This window comes from Melozone crissalis, unplaced genomic scaffold, assembly GCF_028551555.1.
Source record: "Melozone crissalis strain CALT ecotype California unplaced genomic scaffold, PUWL_Pcris_2 ptg000063l_1, whole genome shotgun sequence".
NCBI lineage: Eukaryota > Metazoa > Chordata > Aves > Passeriformes > Passerellidae > Melozone > Melozone crissalis.
Genome location: NW_026535841.1, coordinates 13,313,799 through 13,333,432, shown reverse-complemented (window position 1 = coordinate 13,333,432; position 19,634 = coordinate 13,313,799). Strand labels below are relative to the sequence as shown.

The following is a 19,634-nucleotide window of genomic DNA, read 5'->3' as shown; positions in this document are numbered from 1 at the left end:
GCAACAGTACCATGTCACACTATCATCTCATGCTAACCCAAGCAAATACCCTGGGCAGCTGTTGATCCTGTCATGGCTGGATAGAGTTGACTAATACAGAGCGTGCCATTTTACAGCCTGGTTTACATTCTACACTCACTTGTTTTGGGCCTGGCACAAGGTTTTAATAACAACTGTCTTGCCACCTCCAGTAGGTCCAACCACCATTGTAGTGTGACGAGTTAACATTGTCTCATACATCTGAATTACTTTATCCACCTGAAAAATAAACATGGATCCAGTAGATTACTGTCATATCTCTGTGGTTAAGGCTAGCAGCAGGTCCATATCAAATAAATTTTTCTGGAGCCACTCCAGGGTGCAACAATGCACTTGCAGCCTCACATTTACAACAAAACCTCAAGCAATTAACATTTTTTATACCTGGTCTGGTAGAACAATATAACCTCGTTCTTCCAGCACTTGTTCTACAGCATCATTAAGGTCAGGGTAGCGGACTCGAGGGCAATCCAGGCCAGGAAAGAGGTCAGAGATCAGGCCAAGGAACAGAGGTACATCTTCAAACACAAATTTAGGAAGATTCATATCTCGCAGAGCTCTCATTAGTACCACATCCTAGACAAAACATAGCAAAATCAATCTTTACCAAATATTTATTATCTAAAATGAAGTACTTCAAAACTTTAAATCTTTAAAAACTATTGCTCAATTATTTCAGTGCAGCTTTTAGATTGTTTTTTTGTCATCAGTTCCTAGTGGAAACCACAGAGGTTATTTCATGTGGATTAAGTGTATCAATAACTAAGAATAATACACTGCCTTTTTCTACCATGTTAATCAAACACCACAGCTTCCCCAAGCTGGAGCACTCACTGTTCAAAAACCAGTTTTTGCTAGTCATCCAGAGATACTCATCTGGCTATTTGCATCCTGGACTTAATAAGCAGGAAAATATCTCATTTTCCATAGATTTGCCTACTTTGACTGGAGAAAGCAGAAATGGCAGAAAGCACAACGAAACTCAATAAGAACAAAGGGAAATAATAATGCAAATAACACCAATGTTCTTATTTCCAAACCAGACAAACAACATCAGATGGGGAAACACATTACCTTTCTAATGAAAAAAAGATTATATGCCCAGGGTAACTAAGCAGCAAATCTACCTCATCGAGGTCTGCTGATCCTCTTTTCAATTCTCCAGCCATTACCAACACTGACTTAAGGGCCCGCAGTCCAAAATCATAGTGATGTTGTTTAGAAAGCTGTTCCCTTGCCAACTTGTACAGCACTGTCATCTTTTTGGCAAGGACCTGTTTGAGATTTAAATTATTGATCACAAAAGTGGACATTGCTACTGGCCATGCAAACATGGGTGGGTACGTGGGTATGGGTAACAACAGAATCATCTTACCTTTGCTGTAAGGAACCCTTCAGAAAACAGCATTATTTCACAGATCTGCTGAAGATCTGGTACAATCACAACCACAGGCCTGAACAGAGCTTTTACAGACTCAGGGAGCTCAGTCCGGCCAGCATAACCAGGGTTCATTGTAATGAAAATGCCAATACGGCTATCAAGGGAAATCTCCTGTCCTTCAAACTAAAGGCATAAGAAAACATTAGAACAATGTGAATTAGGAACTAAAAAAAAAAATACTATTTGCTCAAAGAGAAAACCAATAATACTGGGGCACCCACTTAGGACAAAATGCTAAAATATTTAGCTTTAGAAAGTCATCGTGATACAAACAATGGGATTAATGCACCTTCTTTAAGATATTTCACAAGTCTCAAATTTTCAGTCTGAGGTTTTTTGATTCCAGTAAGCATCAGTAAATAAAGCCTCAGTAAATAAAGTCTCACAATCCACATCAAGTTAAATTGCTGCTGTTCCTCATTACTACTAGACTATCACCCCATTTACTTGCTATTATCCTATTAAGATCACTTTTATCTCACTTCACAAAGGAACAACCTAGCAAAGGATTAGGCAATCAGCAAGGATTTAACATCTTTCAAACCAAAAGTACATACTCTGGAGTTTGAAATGTTCAGCACAAACTAAATACAGAATCAGCAGCCCTTTGATCTAATGATGGGGTCTAACCCTGTATCTTGCCCTGAAAACCAAGATTAGCCTTCCACAATTACTTCTCTTGTTTAATGTTTACCTGAAATCTTTTCCACCCATTCATTAAAGCATTTCTGATTGTCTGAATCTGGGAAGAAATGACTGAAAGCACGGAAGCATCGATGCGATTGAATTCATCAAAGCATCCCCAAGCACCAGACTGGGCAAGGCCTGAGAAAATTTTACCCATTGCCTAAAAGGAGCAACAAGAAAAACTTCTCAGCAGTGACTATGTTAAACATTCAGCATCAAAAAACTTCTAAACACACTAAAATAATGGTGGATAAACCTCTGGTCTTGCAATAATTACTTGCCAAGTGCAGATTGCCTATCATACACTTAAACACAAAACATACAATAATTGCTCCCCTGCTTGAAAGGGCCTGAAATTCCTTCAGAAATTTATTCAAAATTGACACTTTTTACTAAATTTAATTATCAAACAGCATGGTATCTCTAATGGAGATGCTTATGTAGAAGTTCAGAGTATGTCCTGATCCTGGGCACTGATAAAGAGCAGAAATTGGCATTTTTTCAGAGAACACAGATCTTTAACTCTTACTTTGTAGTCCATGCCTTCTCCACAGTTTGTCACTATACACAGCAAGCCCAGTGCTTTGGCCAGATCCTTGGTTGTTTCTGTCTTCCCTGTACCTGCTGGCCCTGCTGGTGCTCCTCCCAAAAACATTGATAGAGCCTTTGAAGACAAACCAAAAAGCAAAGCACAGCTTAAATTAGATTTATGTTAGGTTGGAAACAAAACCACAAATGAATCCTTGGGTACAAAAAACTTTAATCTTTGTGAATGCCTTCTACATTGTCTTTGCAGCAATGAGGTGAGAAGGATATCACAACTGATTTCAAACATCTTGGCGTTCACAGTGGGAGACAGCAGGAGGAGGCAATAAAACAGGATGTGCCTAAGTATAACAGGGACTTGCTAGCACAATGTCCCTGAGGGTGCACCTGTGTGAGGGTGAGGTAGATGCGGTCGGTGAGCGGGGTGATGACGAGCCGCCCGTTGAGCCCCATGTACTCGTAGCCGTAGGAGAAGACGCCGGTGCACTGCCGCACCATCAGCTCGTCCGGCTCGCGCACCCAGTAAAAGCGCAGCTGGCTCTCCCACTCGAACTCCTGAGCCTGCAGGATGCTGCACACAGAGCTCACGTCAGCCAAGAGGATGGCAGTACGACCCCTAGGTTTGGTGTTTGCTCAGGAGTTGGAGGTGGTGCTTACCTGTCTCTGACAAATACGTCGATGATGTCTCTGGCGTGCACGTCGATGATGAGAACAGTGTTGTACTTTTTCCTGTCGTTTTTGCTCAAGGGCGTCATAATGCGGGTAACCAGGTCATCGATTTGCTTGTGCATTTTTTTAGCATAAACTTTCATTGCCTGCTTTTCTCCCATTTTCACTTTCCGAAAGACATCCTCTACCTCCCAAGTCCACCACACTTGATTAGCAGCAAGCACCATCATGCCTTGGAAGAGCAACATCCAATCAACTCTATGGAAAACACATACAGTGAGGGAGGCTGAGTTACTATTTATTTTAAGTAACTGATGACAAAAGAAAAAAAAAACCACAACAACAGAAAAGAGGTTTCTCCTGTTCCTGCAGCAGCTACAACACAAGCCAAACTTTTCAGAGATACACAGAATTCTATCAAGGTGGGGGATTTCAGAATTCTATCATGCTGGGGGATTTCAAAAGCCTAGGAAATATTCTGATAGAAAAGCTGTTTGTTCCAGGTATAAAATTTCCAAGTAGTATTCATTGTGAGAAAAACTTACTGAACACACAACACCAAAAATAAAACTCAAGATTTAGGAAAATAGATAAAACTCAAGATTTAGGAAAATAGATATGAGAGATTATGCATCCTTCATGGTTGGTTAAAATAGTGCATGTGAATGTATTCATATCCCTCCACATAGAGATACACAGACTAAAATGTGCAGGGAATTGTAAAATTATGCCGTAACTTTTCCATATTAACACATCAGCTATTTATGTTATCCTTGACACTGATTGTTTCACCTGCTTCTGTCTTCACAATATCGGAAAATGGCTTCCTTGGTGAGGCGCCGGTTGCTCCGTCTCATTTCCTCCAGCACTACTGTCATCCAGTTCTCCACTCTGCCCACAGCATGGACATCCTGCCTGAACTCCATCACCTCCCCCTCTGCTGAGATCATGGCTGTGGCAATCTTCTCATCATCGTCACCGTCCTTGAACCTCAGCGAGGCTACGTTATCAAACATCTGAATGAAAAGCACCAACAAAGAAATTCACAGGCATTTTAGAAACAAAGCCTCCAAATGTAAACATATGCAACCCCAGCTCTCCTCCAGAGAAATGGATCTGACTCCCAAGTAATCAAACACAAATGCTGATGTATAGCCCAGCAGCAGAACTGCAGAATATCAAGCAAATAATCAGGCCCAAATTACATTGATTTTTTTCCCCCCTAGAAAATAAGAGCTAGAAGGAGCTACAACCTGTGAGTAGAGTTCTTTAATGATAGATCATTCTGGTGTATCTTGAATGTTCCTCTACCATAATTGCTACCAAGCAGTGTGAGAGGCAGCAGAGACTGTGCATCAGATCTGATCTGGTTATTCAGAATCTTCTTCAAGATGCTGCCAGAATTCTCTTTGTATGCAAAAAATATTCATGCATACTTATAAGTATGTACAGTACAGTCTGTTAAACTTTTCAAAGCACTTAAAAGCACAAGGCACTGTGGAAAGCCAGACATTGTACCTTTATCATGTGTTCCTGGACACAGAGTGCACTGCTGCTGCCAAGGATACTGAGCAACTCATCATCAGATATAAAGAAAAATCTGGGGAAAGCATTTCTCTTGGAATCCAAATATTCATTCAAGCTTTTCTGGCATTTCTCCAGCACATCGTTTATACGGTGGAGGTCTGATAGACGATTTGGGACTTCACAGCAATTTTTTATTATTGGGTCTTTTACAGTTTCTTCCATTATCTATACAGGGAGAAAGGGGAGTTTAGAAAATGTTGAACAGCAATAGGTTATATAAATTATATTTCATTAATGACAAAGCATGCAAACAGCACAAGCAGTACAGGTTCTTGTAGAAGTGAATCAAAGGTTTTGAAATGGTTTTGTGGTGCTGCAGTGCTGTATGAAAACATGAAGGTAGTGTGTTTATGGAGACAGAACTATAAAAGCAAGTGTAAGCCCAACAAGCCTGTATCCCCAATCAGGCCAGCTTAAGCACATACTTCACTCTGCTCCTGTACACAATGGTATTTCAAGGGCAGATCAAACATCATATTTCAAAATCACAGTACTCTCTCAATTTTGCACATAGGAAAGTAAGTAAGCCATATTCATACCAGGAATATGTGTTCAGTATGGGAACAGTGGCATGAAGCAGGAAAGCCTTTTTAGCATCTACATAGGTCCTCAATCAATAGGAACACATCTAAGCTTCTTCTTACCAAGGTAAAAGTAAAAAGTTGTAAACAATGAAAGAAAAGGAGATTCTGCCTACTCTCCATGCTGTCAGCCAAGGACCTCACATCTGCCCATCTCAGCTAAACCAGGAGAAGTCTGCTGGTTATGACAGATGTGAAGTAAACCAGAAAATTCCTGGGTTCCCTAATCTCATATTCAATTAATTATAGCACATCATTCTCAGTATTACACATGTCACAAAAGACTATAAGTAACTATGGAACTGGAAGCAAAATGCACTAAATATGCTGATCACAAGTCAGTTACTTGCCTGTTTAAACATTTGGTCTACACGGTCAAATATTTTGACTTCCTCCGGAAGCTGTGCTCTGATATCTGGAGCAACAAAAATGCTCTCCAGGTACATCCATTTTCTCTGAACTGATATCCAGATCTACAAATCAAATGCTACCATCAGAGGAAACAGAAATACAATGGAAAATCTGGATTATAAATAATAAACATTAATTATTTAGTCCAGCACTTTCCTCCTACCTCGCTTACTTCACTAATCAATGACAGAGTTTTTTCCCATTTTTGAGCAGTTGAAAGAAAAGGACCCACAAAGCGACTGCCCAAAACACTCTGAAGATTGACATTGTTGTCATCAAGAGTCTCTAAAATTTCCTCTACAGATCCCAGAATAAAGCCTCGTGTCTCTGTGCCTTTGGTGTACACTTCTACAGGGAATTTCATATTTTCCCACGTTTCTATTATTTCCTTCAGTCCCTGCATGCAAACATAAAAAAGTGCATATTTCAGTCTTCAAAACTGGAGGCCTATAATTTTAGCAAAAAAATGAAACAGCTAATTCAGCTAAATTTTTTGCAGATTTTCTAACTCTGGTTTACAAAGAAGCAATCTATTTCAAAGAATGATAGCAAGAGAGTTGATCCTTCTTCATATCCATTTCCATAGGACAAACTTTCTTAGTATAATCATAGAAATCCAATATGCTGCCGCCAAACCCAATTCTCCAATTCTGCAAGGATCCTGTGCCAGTAGGAGCTCATTAACAGAGCTGTAAATCCCAGCTCATGTAGCTCATGGCAGCTCCCTGAAGATGGCCAAACTTGCAGTTATGCTAATCTAAAAATCTTAAATAAAACTGATTGTTGTCATTCTTGTCTTCTTAGCTTTACATTGATTCTATAATTCAGTACATTACCTTCTCAATGCTAAGTTCTTTAATAGCAGTTCCAACTATATCACTGATAACCACGGCGTATTTGTGAAGTTCCATGGCAAACATATTTTCCAAAGTGAATGTTTCTGTTTTCATTTCAAATCTTGTTCCTGTTTTCTCCATAAGGTCTTCCCAATGCCTGTTTTAAATTGACACATCAGTTTAACACCATAATACAGTAAAAAACAAAAACAACGGTAACATATAATAATGAACTTATGTTTAGGATTCTGCTGTTTAAATAAGAACTACTAGTCTGAATAAATAAATTATCCCAGTCATTGCAGCACCTTTCATGCTATTACACAAGTTCGTTAGGCAGAAATAAATTTCCAAGCTCCAGGACATGCTATGACCCCAGTAATGGTAACTGAAAGTTCTAACAAAACACATCAAATACTTCTATATATGGTGATGTAAATAAATCAAACAAACCTTTCTCTTAAAGCTTCATTTTTCAAATCAAGCAACAAAGGAATGGAGTTTAGAAAAGACTTCAAGCTTTTATCCAGTTGCTTACATATTGGCATACCACGCACTTGTCTGGGCAGCTTCCGAACAGCTTTCAGAAATCCTTCGGTTCCATCCTGAAGAACCTTGACATTGAGGTTTATCCAGAGTGTCTTAGACCACTTCTCTTTAGCTGCCTGCAAACAAGGACATTAAGAAGGGGAAAAAAACATATTCCTTTTAGTTTTGACCCTCAAAACGTAATTATATTAACATTTTACAAACTTAGGGAGAGACAAGTTCATGTCCAGGACAGATTCATAGTCAAACACAATCACTTGCATAACAAATAGTAAAAAGGGAATATGAAGAACAGCACCATACTTTACAGGGCATTTAAATTTTGGAAAAATAAAACTTCTTAAAAAATAGTTAAAGCCTGAGATACCCACTGTCACCTGTACACATCCTATATCCAAAAGTAGTTTCACTGAACTGATCAGGAACCATGTGCAGTAAAATGCCATCCAACAGTTATTAGAGGCTGGGGAAAGTCTGTTCCCATCTGAAGAGAGGATGAGTTTGGTCCACCAAGGAGACACTGATAGTGCTGCATAAATGATATTAAAATCATTTCATAGGGCATAGATTATTTCATGCAAAGGCTTCCGAGTTGACAGTAACCAGGGGGCAATGCAGCCTCTTCTTTAGTCCCCACCTTTGCTCTGTGTGTGTGCACGAACACGGATGTGTGCCTGCAGACTCAGTGTGATACTCACTTTTTGTTCTGCATAAATGTCATAGACCTGCTTCATAGCTTTTGCATCTTGCTGTGCTTTTAGTAAGTCTGGGTACGCTGTTCCTGCCATGCCCAGAAGTTTCTCAGCACTGCCCAGCTGCCGCTGCCTTTCTTCCAATTTCGCTAATTCTTTTTCAAACAGAGCCATGAGTTCTAGTCCTGGGAAAGAAGAGGGAATTTTACAGATAAATCATGACAGGGATCGTCATGGGAAATAAGACAGAATTTGCATATAGTCTGTGAATGTTCCAGTACTAACAATGTTCACTTTCCCAACTGATGAGTTTGTATATTAATAAGGAAAGCATAATTTTCTTGTTTTACATAAAGTTTGAATTGTCTGAAGACTAATATTTTCAAAACGTCACTTCACACACATTAGTCCATCTACCTTTATCAAGATCATCTCCAACAACACCAGGCCCCTCACTCAAGAGTTTCTGCAAAAAGTCTTCTGTCTCTTTGCTGTAGTCTGCAATTTGTTGCTCTGTCGCCTAAAAAGAACATAATTTAAACAGTTCTATTAAACAGTTTCCATTTCTAATTGTTTTCTATACTAACTACAAGTATTACCTTTGTGAATGCTTCTTTTATGCCTCCTTTACAATCTAGGTTGCGAGTGATTTCTGTTGCCTCCACAAGGAGAGTCTCCCACGCTTCCCTAACACCGTCAGACTGCAGTATCTCTTCTTCAGGTACCTAAAACAAAACAAGTAGCATCCCTCACAAGGCCTAAATAGACACACACTTTCACAAGAAAGTGAGGAATATGTGTTCACATTACAAATTTGCAAAACACAAAACCAATACTGAAGCGACCTTAATTGGATTTAAACAGATTCCATATGTCCATTTTAAAGTGGGCAGAGTGATTTGAGAAGGGAGTCTGGACTACAGAGTCTCCAGACATCCCTTCAAACCTCAATAATTCTGTAATTCTGTAACACGTCTCAAAAGGAAAATATTTCTTCATTCACATGTGAGGCATCTGTGCCCTTAGCTCAGATCTGAAAGGTTTGATGAGACACACACTTACTGGAAGATTGTACAATTCAAGAGTTCTGTATCTCTCTCCAATGTCCAAGTATCTCAGTTCCACCTCCACAGCAATGTCTCTGACCACTTCAAACGCGCCCAGGACAACTCTGAGATCATCCAGGGTTTCAGGAGGTTTATTCAGATTCTCTGATAATTTCTGTAAAAAGTAAAGATACTTTCCAGAATCAACACTGACAAAGCAATTGTCAGAATTACAGTAATGAGATTCATTTCTTAGTCTATGTGATAAAGATAACAAAAAAAAAAAACAAACTGAAAACACCTACCTGAATCTCATCTTGAAGGCTGAGGAGCTCCTCCTTTGCTGACTCATTAAGCAGCTTCCCAAGTGACAACATCCAGTTTCTAGCAGTGTCCTTCACTGCAGAGGCTAAAGGAGCCAGCTGAAGCCTGATAAATTGTTCATCTTTAACCAAGGGCCCTTGAGTTACTTCCTGAGTTACTGTCATATAGAACTGCAAGTGCTCATCAAAGACAACACAGGGAGGCTTTTGTGCAGCTAAACGGTCCAGGACTGCGTCTTTGTCTGATTTCCACAGCTGGTCATACTTATTCCACTGGTTCAAACACTTCCTGAGAGATTCCAGGAGATTTTGGACATTCTGAGTGATGAGAACAGCCTGTTCAATCACCAGAGGGCTCTGGGAGACATCACTGTAGAAGCTGAAAGTGACAACTTCATCCGCCCTGACGTGCTGAGGAGGGCATTCAATACACGTACCGTGCATCCATCGTACGAAGTGCTGGAGAGTTTCAAAGACAGGGTCAGAAAACAGAAAAGTTCCCTGGTGGAGTCATTTTAGTTAAATCACTCATAGAATCAGCTGGGTTGGAAAGCCCTCTAAGATCATTGAGTACAAGCAGTCCAAGACTGTCAAGCCACCCACTAAATCATACATGCCCTCATGTGCCACATCCTCCAGGAATGGTGACCCCACCCCTTCCCTGGGCAGCCTGTTCCAATGCTTCCTTCCCTTGCAGTGAAGGAGTTCACCAATATTTAGTACACAATGTAGGAAGTGGTATCAATGATTTCTCAAATCAATTGTTTTTCTGACAGCAAAAAAAGAGGTCACACTTTCCCATCAACTTGAGAATAGTTCATTTCATCCTAACAAAACTTTTCCATGCATTACTCTATCTGTTTCTAAAATCTCTTCTGATTATAGCATGACAGAGAGGAAAAGGTATTGGCTCAAACAGTCTGAATGCAGCAGTAAAGAACAACAGCAAATCTGAGCACAAAAAGCACACTTAAACTAAATTTATTCATTTAAGGTGACATCTGGAATCATTTGTCCATCAGCAGAGAGCAGGAACATTGTCACATTATTTGGCTTCTTTTCAGGAAAGCAGTTCAGTGTGAAGCTATTTATGGAGGAAAATACTGCTACATCACTGCCAGTTAAGTTAGATACCTAATCTAAGTATTTGCTGTCCTAGATGCCTCTCTCCAACATTTTCTGAACTGTTTTTTCTGCTGCTTCTAATGTAATGTAAAGTAGAGGAGGCCACTCACGTTCCTTATTCCACCAGCTTATTCATACAGCAGAAAGCAACATCTGCAGTGCAATCTGAGAAGTATTTCCTTCTGATGTATGCTGATTTATAGAACCAAATCATGTCCTTACACTGCCAAAACTGCTAAAAAGTTATCAGCAATTGTACCTGAGTAAAAATCGCATGGATTTTTTTCCCCTTGATCATCAGTTTGTAAAATTAGGACAGTCTGTAAAATTAGAACAATGTACTGGGTATTTTGATTTCAAGATAAAGCAATATCAATCTCCCCTTTGACATTTATGCTTACCCAAGCATAAAATAAGATTAGTTCATTATAATCACAAGCAAATTCTGGAAACAAAAAGAAATCTTTATCAAAAATCACCTTAGTGACCTCAACACAGTCTTGGATAGATTGCATAGTCATTTTTTCAATCTCACTGTCATTAGGATGCAGGGTTATCTCAGGAGCAGATAAAACAGCTTCTACTTGTAACAGTGGCACATTTGCAAGAATAGTTGCATTAAAAGCCTGTAAATTCCTGAGAAAGGAAAAAAAAAAAAAGCATCAAAGATAGAAATAATCAGGAGTTGCCCCCAGGAAAATGCCCCTAGAAAGGCTGCAATTTTCAAGTGTATGCTTAGATCTGTAAGCTGAGTTATCACTGATCCCAGCTGGAAACACTGATGTATCTGAGAGGAAAACTGTCTCACTAAACTGATTTAATGCGAAAGCTTGACTTGCTAAAAGAAGCTGCTGGAAGGAATGAATGGAGACATTTTGGTGCAAAAGGATCTTGAGACTGTGGTCAACTTCACTGCAAGAGTCCAGACAAGCAACCATGGCAAAGTCATCTGAGCATGGATCAGATAGCAGAGCATGGGTGATGGGAAGAAGAGGTGGTTGGGAAGCTTAGATGGATGTTACAACAGAGCTGCAATGCTGAATTGCAATAACACCTTGCTTGTAAGGGAAGCCTTTACAATGCCTTGTTCCAGCACTGGCCTCAGCCACTGCAGAACAAGTAAAACATTTGTTCTTGGATTCATGCCCCATGCAGTACAGTACACCTGGCACCCAGACACCAAGTTCTCAAAATCATCTTCTTTAGGAGAACAAAACCTTGATTTTAGAGATAAACCAGGGAAGTGCAAATACACACATTGCAGCAAATGCCTCTTATTTCTCTCTTCTGCCAACAACATGCCAATACTCATTTTTTCAGAATCTGGGTTTCCTCTGTACCTTGTTATCAGTTCTCCATTCTCCACAGGAAAAAAATCACTGGAAATAAAAATCTTACACAAACTGTAAGTCACTGATGGGTTTAAACAGAATGTCAGTGCACACACTCATCAACAGATCCAGGAGAACCTAAAGATGACTGGAAACCTATTAAAGCAAACAATTCACTTACTTCACAACTAACTGTATCAATGCCTGATAAATCCTATTTTCCCAATATGCATAATAGGAAGCCAATTTTGGAGATTTGCCACTGTTTGTATAGGCAACTCGTCTTTCCACTTCTATTAGCAATGGTGGAATTGCAGAATATGTTCTAACCAGTTGTTCCACATCTTTTCCTCGCTCACACTTAACATAGTCAAAAAATTCTTTTGCTCCTGTAAGAGATACAAAAACTAGCATTATTAACTGCAAAAGATCTAACAGTTTTATACACTGGAAGTGTATACCTGAGTTTTATTTGTGAACACAAAATTGATCTTATATCATGATAAAAAATATTTTAATTTATTAATATTTCAGCCCTCTGAAATACGGATTTTAATCTGATTCAATTATTTAATAGCAACCTTTTTACAGCTCTGAAGTGTTGAAAGAAATTTGATCCATCATCCACTCAAGTGACAGAGAGATCTGGCAGACAACCAGCTCGCTGCCATTTCCATCTGAGGAAATGTTCCATCCTCTGTTACACCCTTGGTAATCAGTTTTGATAAAAATTAAAAGGGTTGATCTTAGCAACTAAAACCACAAAGTAGCAGATAGAGAAAAATAAAACACCACAGAGCTTGGAAATGAAAATATAAAGACTTACCAGGACATTTGTCACCATTTTTTGAATGTGGAAACTTAAAGAGATTTGTTGACTCTATGAACTGAAGTTTGTTGTTTATGTCTTCAGAAATTTGATGAATCTGACGGACAAGTAATTCTAATCTCCCAATGGTTTGTGTGCATTGGACAATAAATTCACCAATACCTTGAAATAAATCAAAACCATTTGTTTTTTTCTCTTTTAACAAGTATTTCATCAATGCATCAAAATTGCCACAACCAGACATGTTTTCTCTCTACGAATGACCCAAGGTTCTGCAAAATCATAGATTAGATGTTTTCTCAGCTAATCCTTCATCTTGCCCCCTTACAGCTTTTAGCTAAGGGTTTCTAACCATCTCCAGTGTTTTAAATATAATAAAAACACAAGAAATATCTCCTGGGTCAGAGTTTGTCTAACGTTCTATTCTGCCCCTGTGGCAAGAGGATGGATCATATGTTCTGCCATCATAAAAATTAGAACTGACAAGATGTTTTAAACTAAAAATAAACATCTAAGGTCATTTTAAAGTAGTATCTCCATTACCTACAGACTTCCATGTGAGTCTTTTCTGTCCTGCTTTCAATGTTCTCCAGAGTTCTTTGACCTGGCGATCAAGAAGTTTGATTTCTGCTTCACTCACCATCTCCATTAATTTGTTATAGCTACTCAGCATGACTTTCAATTTATTTGTGTACCTAAGGAATGTAAGAAACACAAAAACTCAAAAGACAAAAATACTTATTTTCTTGAAAAAGAGCTACAAACTCCACCAAAGAGCAGAGAACTTACATTGTTCTATTCAGACTTTCATATAAAGCAAAATTTGCAGAACTAACCACTGAATACATAGTGATTATAAAAGTAATTTATTTCCCACTGAAAACAAACAAAAGTTTCATGTGGTTCCAATAGTAGCTGGACAAACCTCTCCTGCCCCATCTCAAAAGTTATGGAGACAGCCCCAGTTTGCAGCACATTGGTGAACTGAACAGGTGAACTTTAAAATCCATTTAGGAATTTATTGGCACATCTGTGTACTAAATGTCTGTGATAATTTAGACACAACTGACTTTTCCAAGGCTGTACAAGAAGAATGCAATAGTGTGTTTAAATGAGCTGAAATCTAAATGTGAGAAATAATTCATTGCAATTTTTTTTCCTCTCAGGTTTGGACAAGCTTTTAATTTGTATAATAGTCCTACAGCACAAAGGATGCAAAGAGTTCCAAAGAAAAGCTTATCAGTGCAACATGGCCATTAGAAATTGTGAAATTGTACCCTTAAAAAAAAAATCACTAAGGGGTCTCATGTTTCCAAAATGGGATGACTCAGGGCCTGTTCCTGGAGTGAAATCACTTGAAATGCAGCCATAAGCCTGTATGTGAGCAGATATTCTGTTACAGCCTTACCTGAGGTATTTGTCTTCCTGTAATGCCACATATCTCGCCATTTCTGGGATGGGAAGCCCTAGCTGTTCCATGTACTTTGCTTCAGTGATAATCTCTTGGATTTCAGGAGAAAAATTCAGAGCACAGCTGACACTTTTCCTGATGCTGACAGGCTCTTCTGTTGCAGAGCTCTGCAACACAAGAAAGCAGCAGAAAAGAGAGGAGAAAGAAACATTACAAGGTGAAGGTGAGCTTTTGGAGACATTTGATAAGGCAGAAGGTAAAAGTCAGAATGACTGACATTCAGGGCTTGTGGAAATGCCTTTAAAATTTGATAGTAGCCTCAGCATTCTTGATTCAGAAATTACACAGAACTACCTTTTCAGTTGTCAATCACAAGAAACAAACCAAAGCACCTCTGTTTACACACTGCTGCAAACAGTTACAACAGAAATCCCAGTGGAAATTCAGCCAGTCAAAAGTTTAGTAGGAACAGGATTCTGCAAGATCTCTGCTGGAAAACTGCCTCTACCTAACTTCAGTCCCAAGTACCATGGCAATGTCCCAAAAATGCTGTACCAAAACCTAAAAAATTAACAGGAACTACAGCACAGAAGAACACACAGAGAAGCAACAGTCAATCATTTGACAGCTGATTCAGAAACTGCCTTATAAAGGGCCACAAACAATTCTCAGCTCAGAACTTTTCCTAAATCTGTGTTTAAAACATTACTCTCAGAAAATTCTCGCTGACCATCAGGTAAGTTTCAGTTTTCCCCTCAGAGAAGCCTGGTACACAATCTTCCTACATTTCACCTGCTCAGAAGTCTCTGCATGAACATTTGTTGCAGCCTCATCAGCGACAAGAGTCAGTAGAGTATCTTTCAGTAGCAGTGGAAGCACGTGTTCTGCCCTGTCTCTCCACTGACGGTATTTTTTAGCTTCATACTCCTCCATTTTCTTGGTCACTTGGAGATATTTTAGTTGCACCTAGAAAGGACAAGTCTGTATAACTCATTTTAAAAATCATGAGAAATGTTTAACTAACCTGTCCTAATATGGTCTCTCAATATGGTCGTTGGTTTTTATTAGATAAGAGAACAAGTAACAGCCTGTAATTAATGCAGACACTGGAGAATTTGGGCTCTTGAATTACATAATTGATTCCATCACTGCCTCCCTGGGAAACAGTGGGAAGGTTTCAATCCAGTTTTCACATCTAACATGGCTTGCTGTGTGCAAAGATTTGGGACTTCCCCTCACATTAGAGCACTGTCACATCTTTACAAGTGTATAACAAAAGTGTTTCTTCCTTCATCAAGTACCAAAAGACACAACATACTTCCTGTCCACGTTTAGAGGCAAGAAGCTCCTTTTCTTCCTGGAACAGAGTAATGGTGTGTCTGAGCCGATGGGAAAGGGATCGGGACCAGGAGATTGCTCCGGCCACTGGAGGGTGGTTCTTGTACAGGGGTGGATCCTTGAGGTTCTGAACAAAGATTTGCTCAACAATTTCAACCTAGAAGAGAATAAAATATTGCAAGAAATCATTTTCCCACTGCTTGTCCATGATCACTGTCTGATACACAGCACAAATTCTGAAGCTAATTCCAGCAGCAGGATAAAGATAATTATTTTGTCTTTATTTCTCCATCTTGTGGAACTTCCATTATGGCAGCCTATTCTGTGAGATTGTTTTAAGTTTAATGTCCTTTGAAATATCAAAAAAATAGCTGATAACAAAAGTTTCCCAACATACAGGCTAGCCTTCCAAAGTTGATTTATGACATCTTCTAATCATATCATGAACTTGGTTGTGACAAGAAAGCTGTAGGGTATAAAAAAGTCCATTTTCCCAGGAAGCTTGAGCTGCTGTTTACAAGGTGCAGGAATAGCCACAAGCCTTGTTGCATTCAGAGCACCTTCCTGCTCCCACAGTGTCTCACATAGACAGATGTGCACATTTCAGCAAATTAACCAGACTATTTCTCCAACTTGGTCCCAAAAAAAGAGAGCAATTATCATGTTTATTTATAAAAGTGTTCAGTCTTTTACATAGCAAATGACACCACACAGGTATTTAGACATATACAGATTTACGGTTTTCATTAGGTAAAGAACTTCATGTACTGGATAAGAAATGCCTAAATTGAATACCTCTTTACAATATTGCTCCAAAACAACACTGAACTTTTTCATGAACTGCTTATTAATAGTTTTAGGAATCTGGAGGCGTTTGTACTTTGACAGCAGGCCAAAAGCAGTTTCTGCTGATCGAAGTGTTGTAAAAGATTTATCAATAAATCTTGTCATCTTTTCTTCAATATCCTAAACAAAGGAAGAAATCAAAGAAACCCTGTCACTGAGAAATTCATCCTGCAAAACCAAGAAAGGGTGGCAAAATGAAAATACTTTTTAATAAGAGCAGTCAAGCTTATTTTTACTATTTTTTGGCAATCACAGTATATGGTACCTACCACAACATCTGCTCTAAATTCTTCCACAACGAATGCCCAGTCACGTGCATTTTCCACCCTAAAAGGGTCAAATCTCAGGTCTTCCATAGGACTAATTACTATATTTACTTCTCTCTGTAGTTCATCAACACCCTTTGGATTTTCTGACACAGTTTTCAGTTCAGGAATAAATATATTCTGAAGTTCTTCAGCGACCTATTCATTCACAAGAACATACCATAAAGCTTTCTTTTTAATATTTTTTCTGCCACTGAACATATTATTGTTGATTTTTCCCTTTAAAAAATAACAGCCACTCAGAGAATGACCAGTTTGTGCTATGATTCAAACTTCAAATATTTCAACATGAGACACTGAAAAAACCAGAGCAACAATCCACAAGCCCAGCATTTTAGTTGCTATAACAGATAATACTCACTTATTAGTCCATTTCACTCCACTTTACACACAGTTTATTGATTGTCCATATTGCTAATTACCCTGACTTAAATTAGCCTAAACACAGCATCTCTCCATTCATACGTTATTCTGCAATTAATACACAGATTGACAGATGGCCAAATTTTATATTATAGTATATTTAAATGGTATTTTATTGATCTTATTAAGGCAACCCAAGAAAATCATAAATGTGTGAAACAGTTGCTGCAAATGTCTTATGTTCAGACCATGTACAAGTGGCACCTTTCCCCAGCCAGTACCTGGAGAAAAGTTATTCCACCTCCAGCATTTGCACCATCAGCATCAAGTGCAGTTTTGTTGGAATCAAAGGCACTACTCAGGTCCCAAACACAAAACTAAAAATTGTTAACAAGTCTACACCTACAACACAAAAGAATCTCCTCTACAGTAGAAGACAGTGATTACACAATCTCTATTTATTGTCTATGTTCCTACCTGAAACATATCATACAGATCTTGACAGATTGAAACCATATAATCCGTTTTTTCAAATAAACTTTTCACGTCAAATTTCCAGTATCGCTTACTTCCTGACTCTTCAACTTGGATACAAGTAGTAAAATAACATTTTTTCCATTGTTCAAGAGTGCGTTTTGCTTCTGTTATTTTCTTTTTTGCAGTAGCTGTGTCTTGTCTAATAATCAAATCAACACAGTTAAGATATTATAGATAAAAATACTATAGATTAAAAAATTATATCTCCACTGGAATAATATATCCTGGTTTACCACTTCTAACTCTACAAGATCTAGGCAAAACTTATAACTTATTTTCAATGAGATTTTGAAAGGCGATATTATTTGAGGAGTGATTTTGGTTACATTTATGCCACTTTTTTACCTCTATCTTTCTATTTGTTTTATTGGTTCATGTTCTTTCAATCCAAAAGAGGACAAGAACCACTATCTTCATGGCTGATTTAGTAATTTATGAAAATTACAAAATAAATTGACTTCTAATACAACTTCAGATGGTTGAAAAATACAGACACCTCTTTGGTGGAAGCAAGCAAATATAATAATAAAATATTTTAATAAATACAGCCCAGTTAAAGAGGAACCCAGCACTTACTTAAAGAGCGTTTGCAGGTCCACAACTCTGCACACTCTTTCGGAAATCTCCCAGGAGATCCGTTCCAAGAGGGGCACCATGGTCGCGTCCTTGTTGTAGTGCCGGGACATGATCCACACCAGTCTCAGGGCGTTCAGCAGGGAGGGGATGACATGGGAGATAACATCCACCCCAGTGCCAGTTGATAAATTCTGTGGAATGCATATTGCGGGTAAGATGTCATGAAAACATACAAAGTCATATTTACTAAACTAATGTTTGTTCTGTAGATGCCTCAGGTTATGAAAGTCTGTAAGATTATTAAATAAATAACCTGGACAAGGAGACATCCTGCTGCCTAAATAACACACATGGGTAAAGATGTGCAACTCTGCACCTTTTGCTCCAAATTTTAGGTCCTGATTTTAAATTTTGGTTCAACTCTTTTTCTGGATGATTTTCAATACAATTTAAACTTTGAAGCATCAGCTGTAATTTGTGGTAGAAACTATCTAAAAAAAAAGGAGTAGAGAAATCTTTGTTTTCCCCAGTTCAGCTATGCCATCAATACTCCCAAGACTGGACTAGAAACCAAGTGCTCACAGCTCTGAGCTTTCAGACATTAGAACCATTGAAACTCATACAAAATAAGCACCCCTTTTTTAAAATTAAATATAATTTGTTAATCTAGAGTATATCTTTATTGCTGCTAAAGAGGGAAAAAATAAACAAGAGGTGATTAGATCAACAGAGAAACCAAACTCAGATAAACAGTTTAAACTTGATCAAGTTTTCTCAAGGGCAGGTACCTTCAAATGGCGTTCAAGAGTTGACAGAAACTTAGCATTGTCTTGAGCTTCCATGTGATGCGTTTTGAGGTCACTTAAGACTATCTGTAAATCTCCAGTAAACTCAGGTTCAGCTTTCTGCAGTATTTCCATGACTTTTTGCACCTCTGGAAGCTTCATCTGTTCAGTAAGAGCCCTTAAAGCAGCATCATTTTCACGCCAGAGGTTAATCTCTGCAAGTGGACTATTACCCTACAAGTAATGTGGATTCAAATACAAAAAGGTGAATTACCATTATGCAAGAGTGAATATTTATAATCAGGATTATATTTGTTCCCTTCTTTTCAATAAATTTTATGCTGAGATAAACTTGATATGACTCAACTATGCAAAAAGCCAGAGAGAAGAAGATCCTGAAATAAAATTATACACACACTGAAGGGAACAGCTCATGGGGAGTATATCCCTGAGGTTATGGCTTTTGAACAGGTAACTTTAAAAAATCCCTCAGCATGTTTAGTGGTATTAGTTATACACGCATCTGCAAACTGAAAACCTGAAAATAAGAATTTTTTCTTTTGAGATCACTTTTTTCCAAAAAAAAAAGAAAAAATATAGCTGTCTATTTAAAAAAAACTTATTCAGTGCAGCTTTTAGTGTTTCTTTGCTCTTTAGAAGAGAGCAGATAACAAAAGTCTCTTAGTTTTCCGCAGCTGTCCTGTGTGGGTAGGATCTGCAGTGAATTACTTCATATTTTATTTATATTCTACTTCCCAAA

At 38.4% G+C, this 19,634-nt stretch overlaps 1 protein-coding gene across 1 annotated transcript in view; it reads right to left on the bottom strand.

Annotated features, from left to right (window-relative positions):
• The window catches only part of DNAH10 (dynein axonemal heavy chain 10), a 49,653-nt gene that overhangs the window by 27,758 nt on the left and 2,261 nt on the right, over positions 1-19,634 (bottom strand). Inside the window, exons 6-36 of the mRNA XM_054288476.1 lie at positions 18,878-19,108; positions 18,090-18,280; positions 17,454-17,652; positions 16,557-16,751; positions 16,237-16,407; positions 15,422-15,598; positions 14,896-15,069; positions 14,101-14,270; positions 13,236-13,387; positions 12,690-12,854; positions 12,045-12,252; positions 11,012-11,168; positions 9,390-9,866; positions 9,101-9,259; positions 8,638-8,763; positions 8,456-8,558; positions 8,045-8,223; positions 7,251-7,462; positions 6,798-6,954; positions 6,125-6,358; positions 5,901-6,023; positions 4,901-5,134; positions 4,175-4,398; positions 3,371-3,640; positions 3,101-3,284; positions 2,697-2,831; positions 2,175-2,327; positions 1,415-1,603; positions 1,167-1,313; positions 424-615; positions 140-258 (exon numbers count right to left, since the gene is read on the bottom strand). Of these exons, the coding sequence (XP_054144451.1) occupies positions 140-258; positions 424-615; positions 1,167-1,313; positions 1,415-1,603; positions 2,175-2,327; positions 2,697-2,831; positions 3,101-3,284; positions 3,371-3,640; positions 4,175-4,398; positions 4,901-5,134; positions 5,901-6,023; positions 6,125-6,358; positions 6,798-6,954; positions 7,251-7,462; positions 8,045-8,223; positions 8,456-8,558; positions 8,638-8,763; positions 9,101-9,259; positions 9,390-9,866; positions 11,012-11,168; positions 12,045-12,252; positions 12,690-12,854; positions 13,236-13,387; positions 14,101-14,270; positions 14,896-15,069; positions 15,422-15,598; positions 16,237-16,407; positions 16,557-16,751; positions 17,454-17,652; positions 18,090-18,280; positions 18,878-19,108 (5,807 nt within the window). The remainder of the gene's footprint in view (positions 1-139; positions 259-423; positions 616-1,166; positions 1,314-1,414; positions 1,604-2,174; positions 2,328-2,696; positions 2,832-3,100; positions 3,285-3,370; positions 3,641-4,174; positions 4,399-4,900; positions 5,135-5,900; positions 6,024-6,124; positions 6,359-6,797; positions 6,955-7,250; positions 7,463-8,044; positions 8,224-8,455; positions 8,559-8,637; positions 8,764-9,100; positions 9,260-9,389; positions 9,867-11,011; positions 11,169-12,044; positions 12,253-12,689; positions 12,855-13,235; positions 13,388-14,100; positions 14,271-14,895; positions 15,070-15,421; positions 15,599-16,236; positions 16,408-16,556; positions 16,752-17,453; positions 17,653-18,089; positions 18,281-18,877; positions 19,109-19,634) is intronic.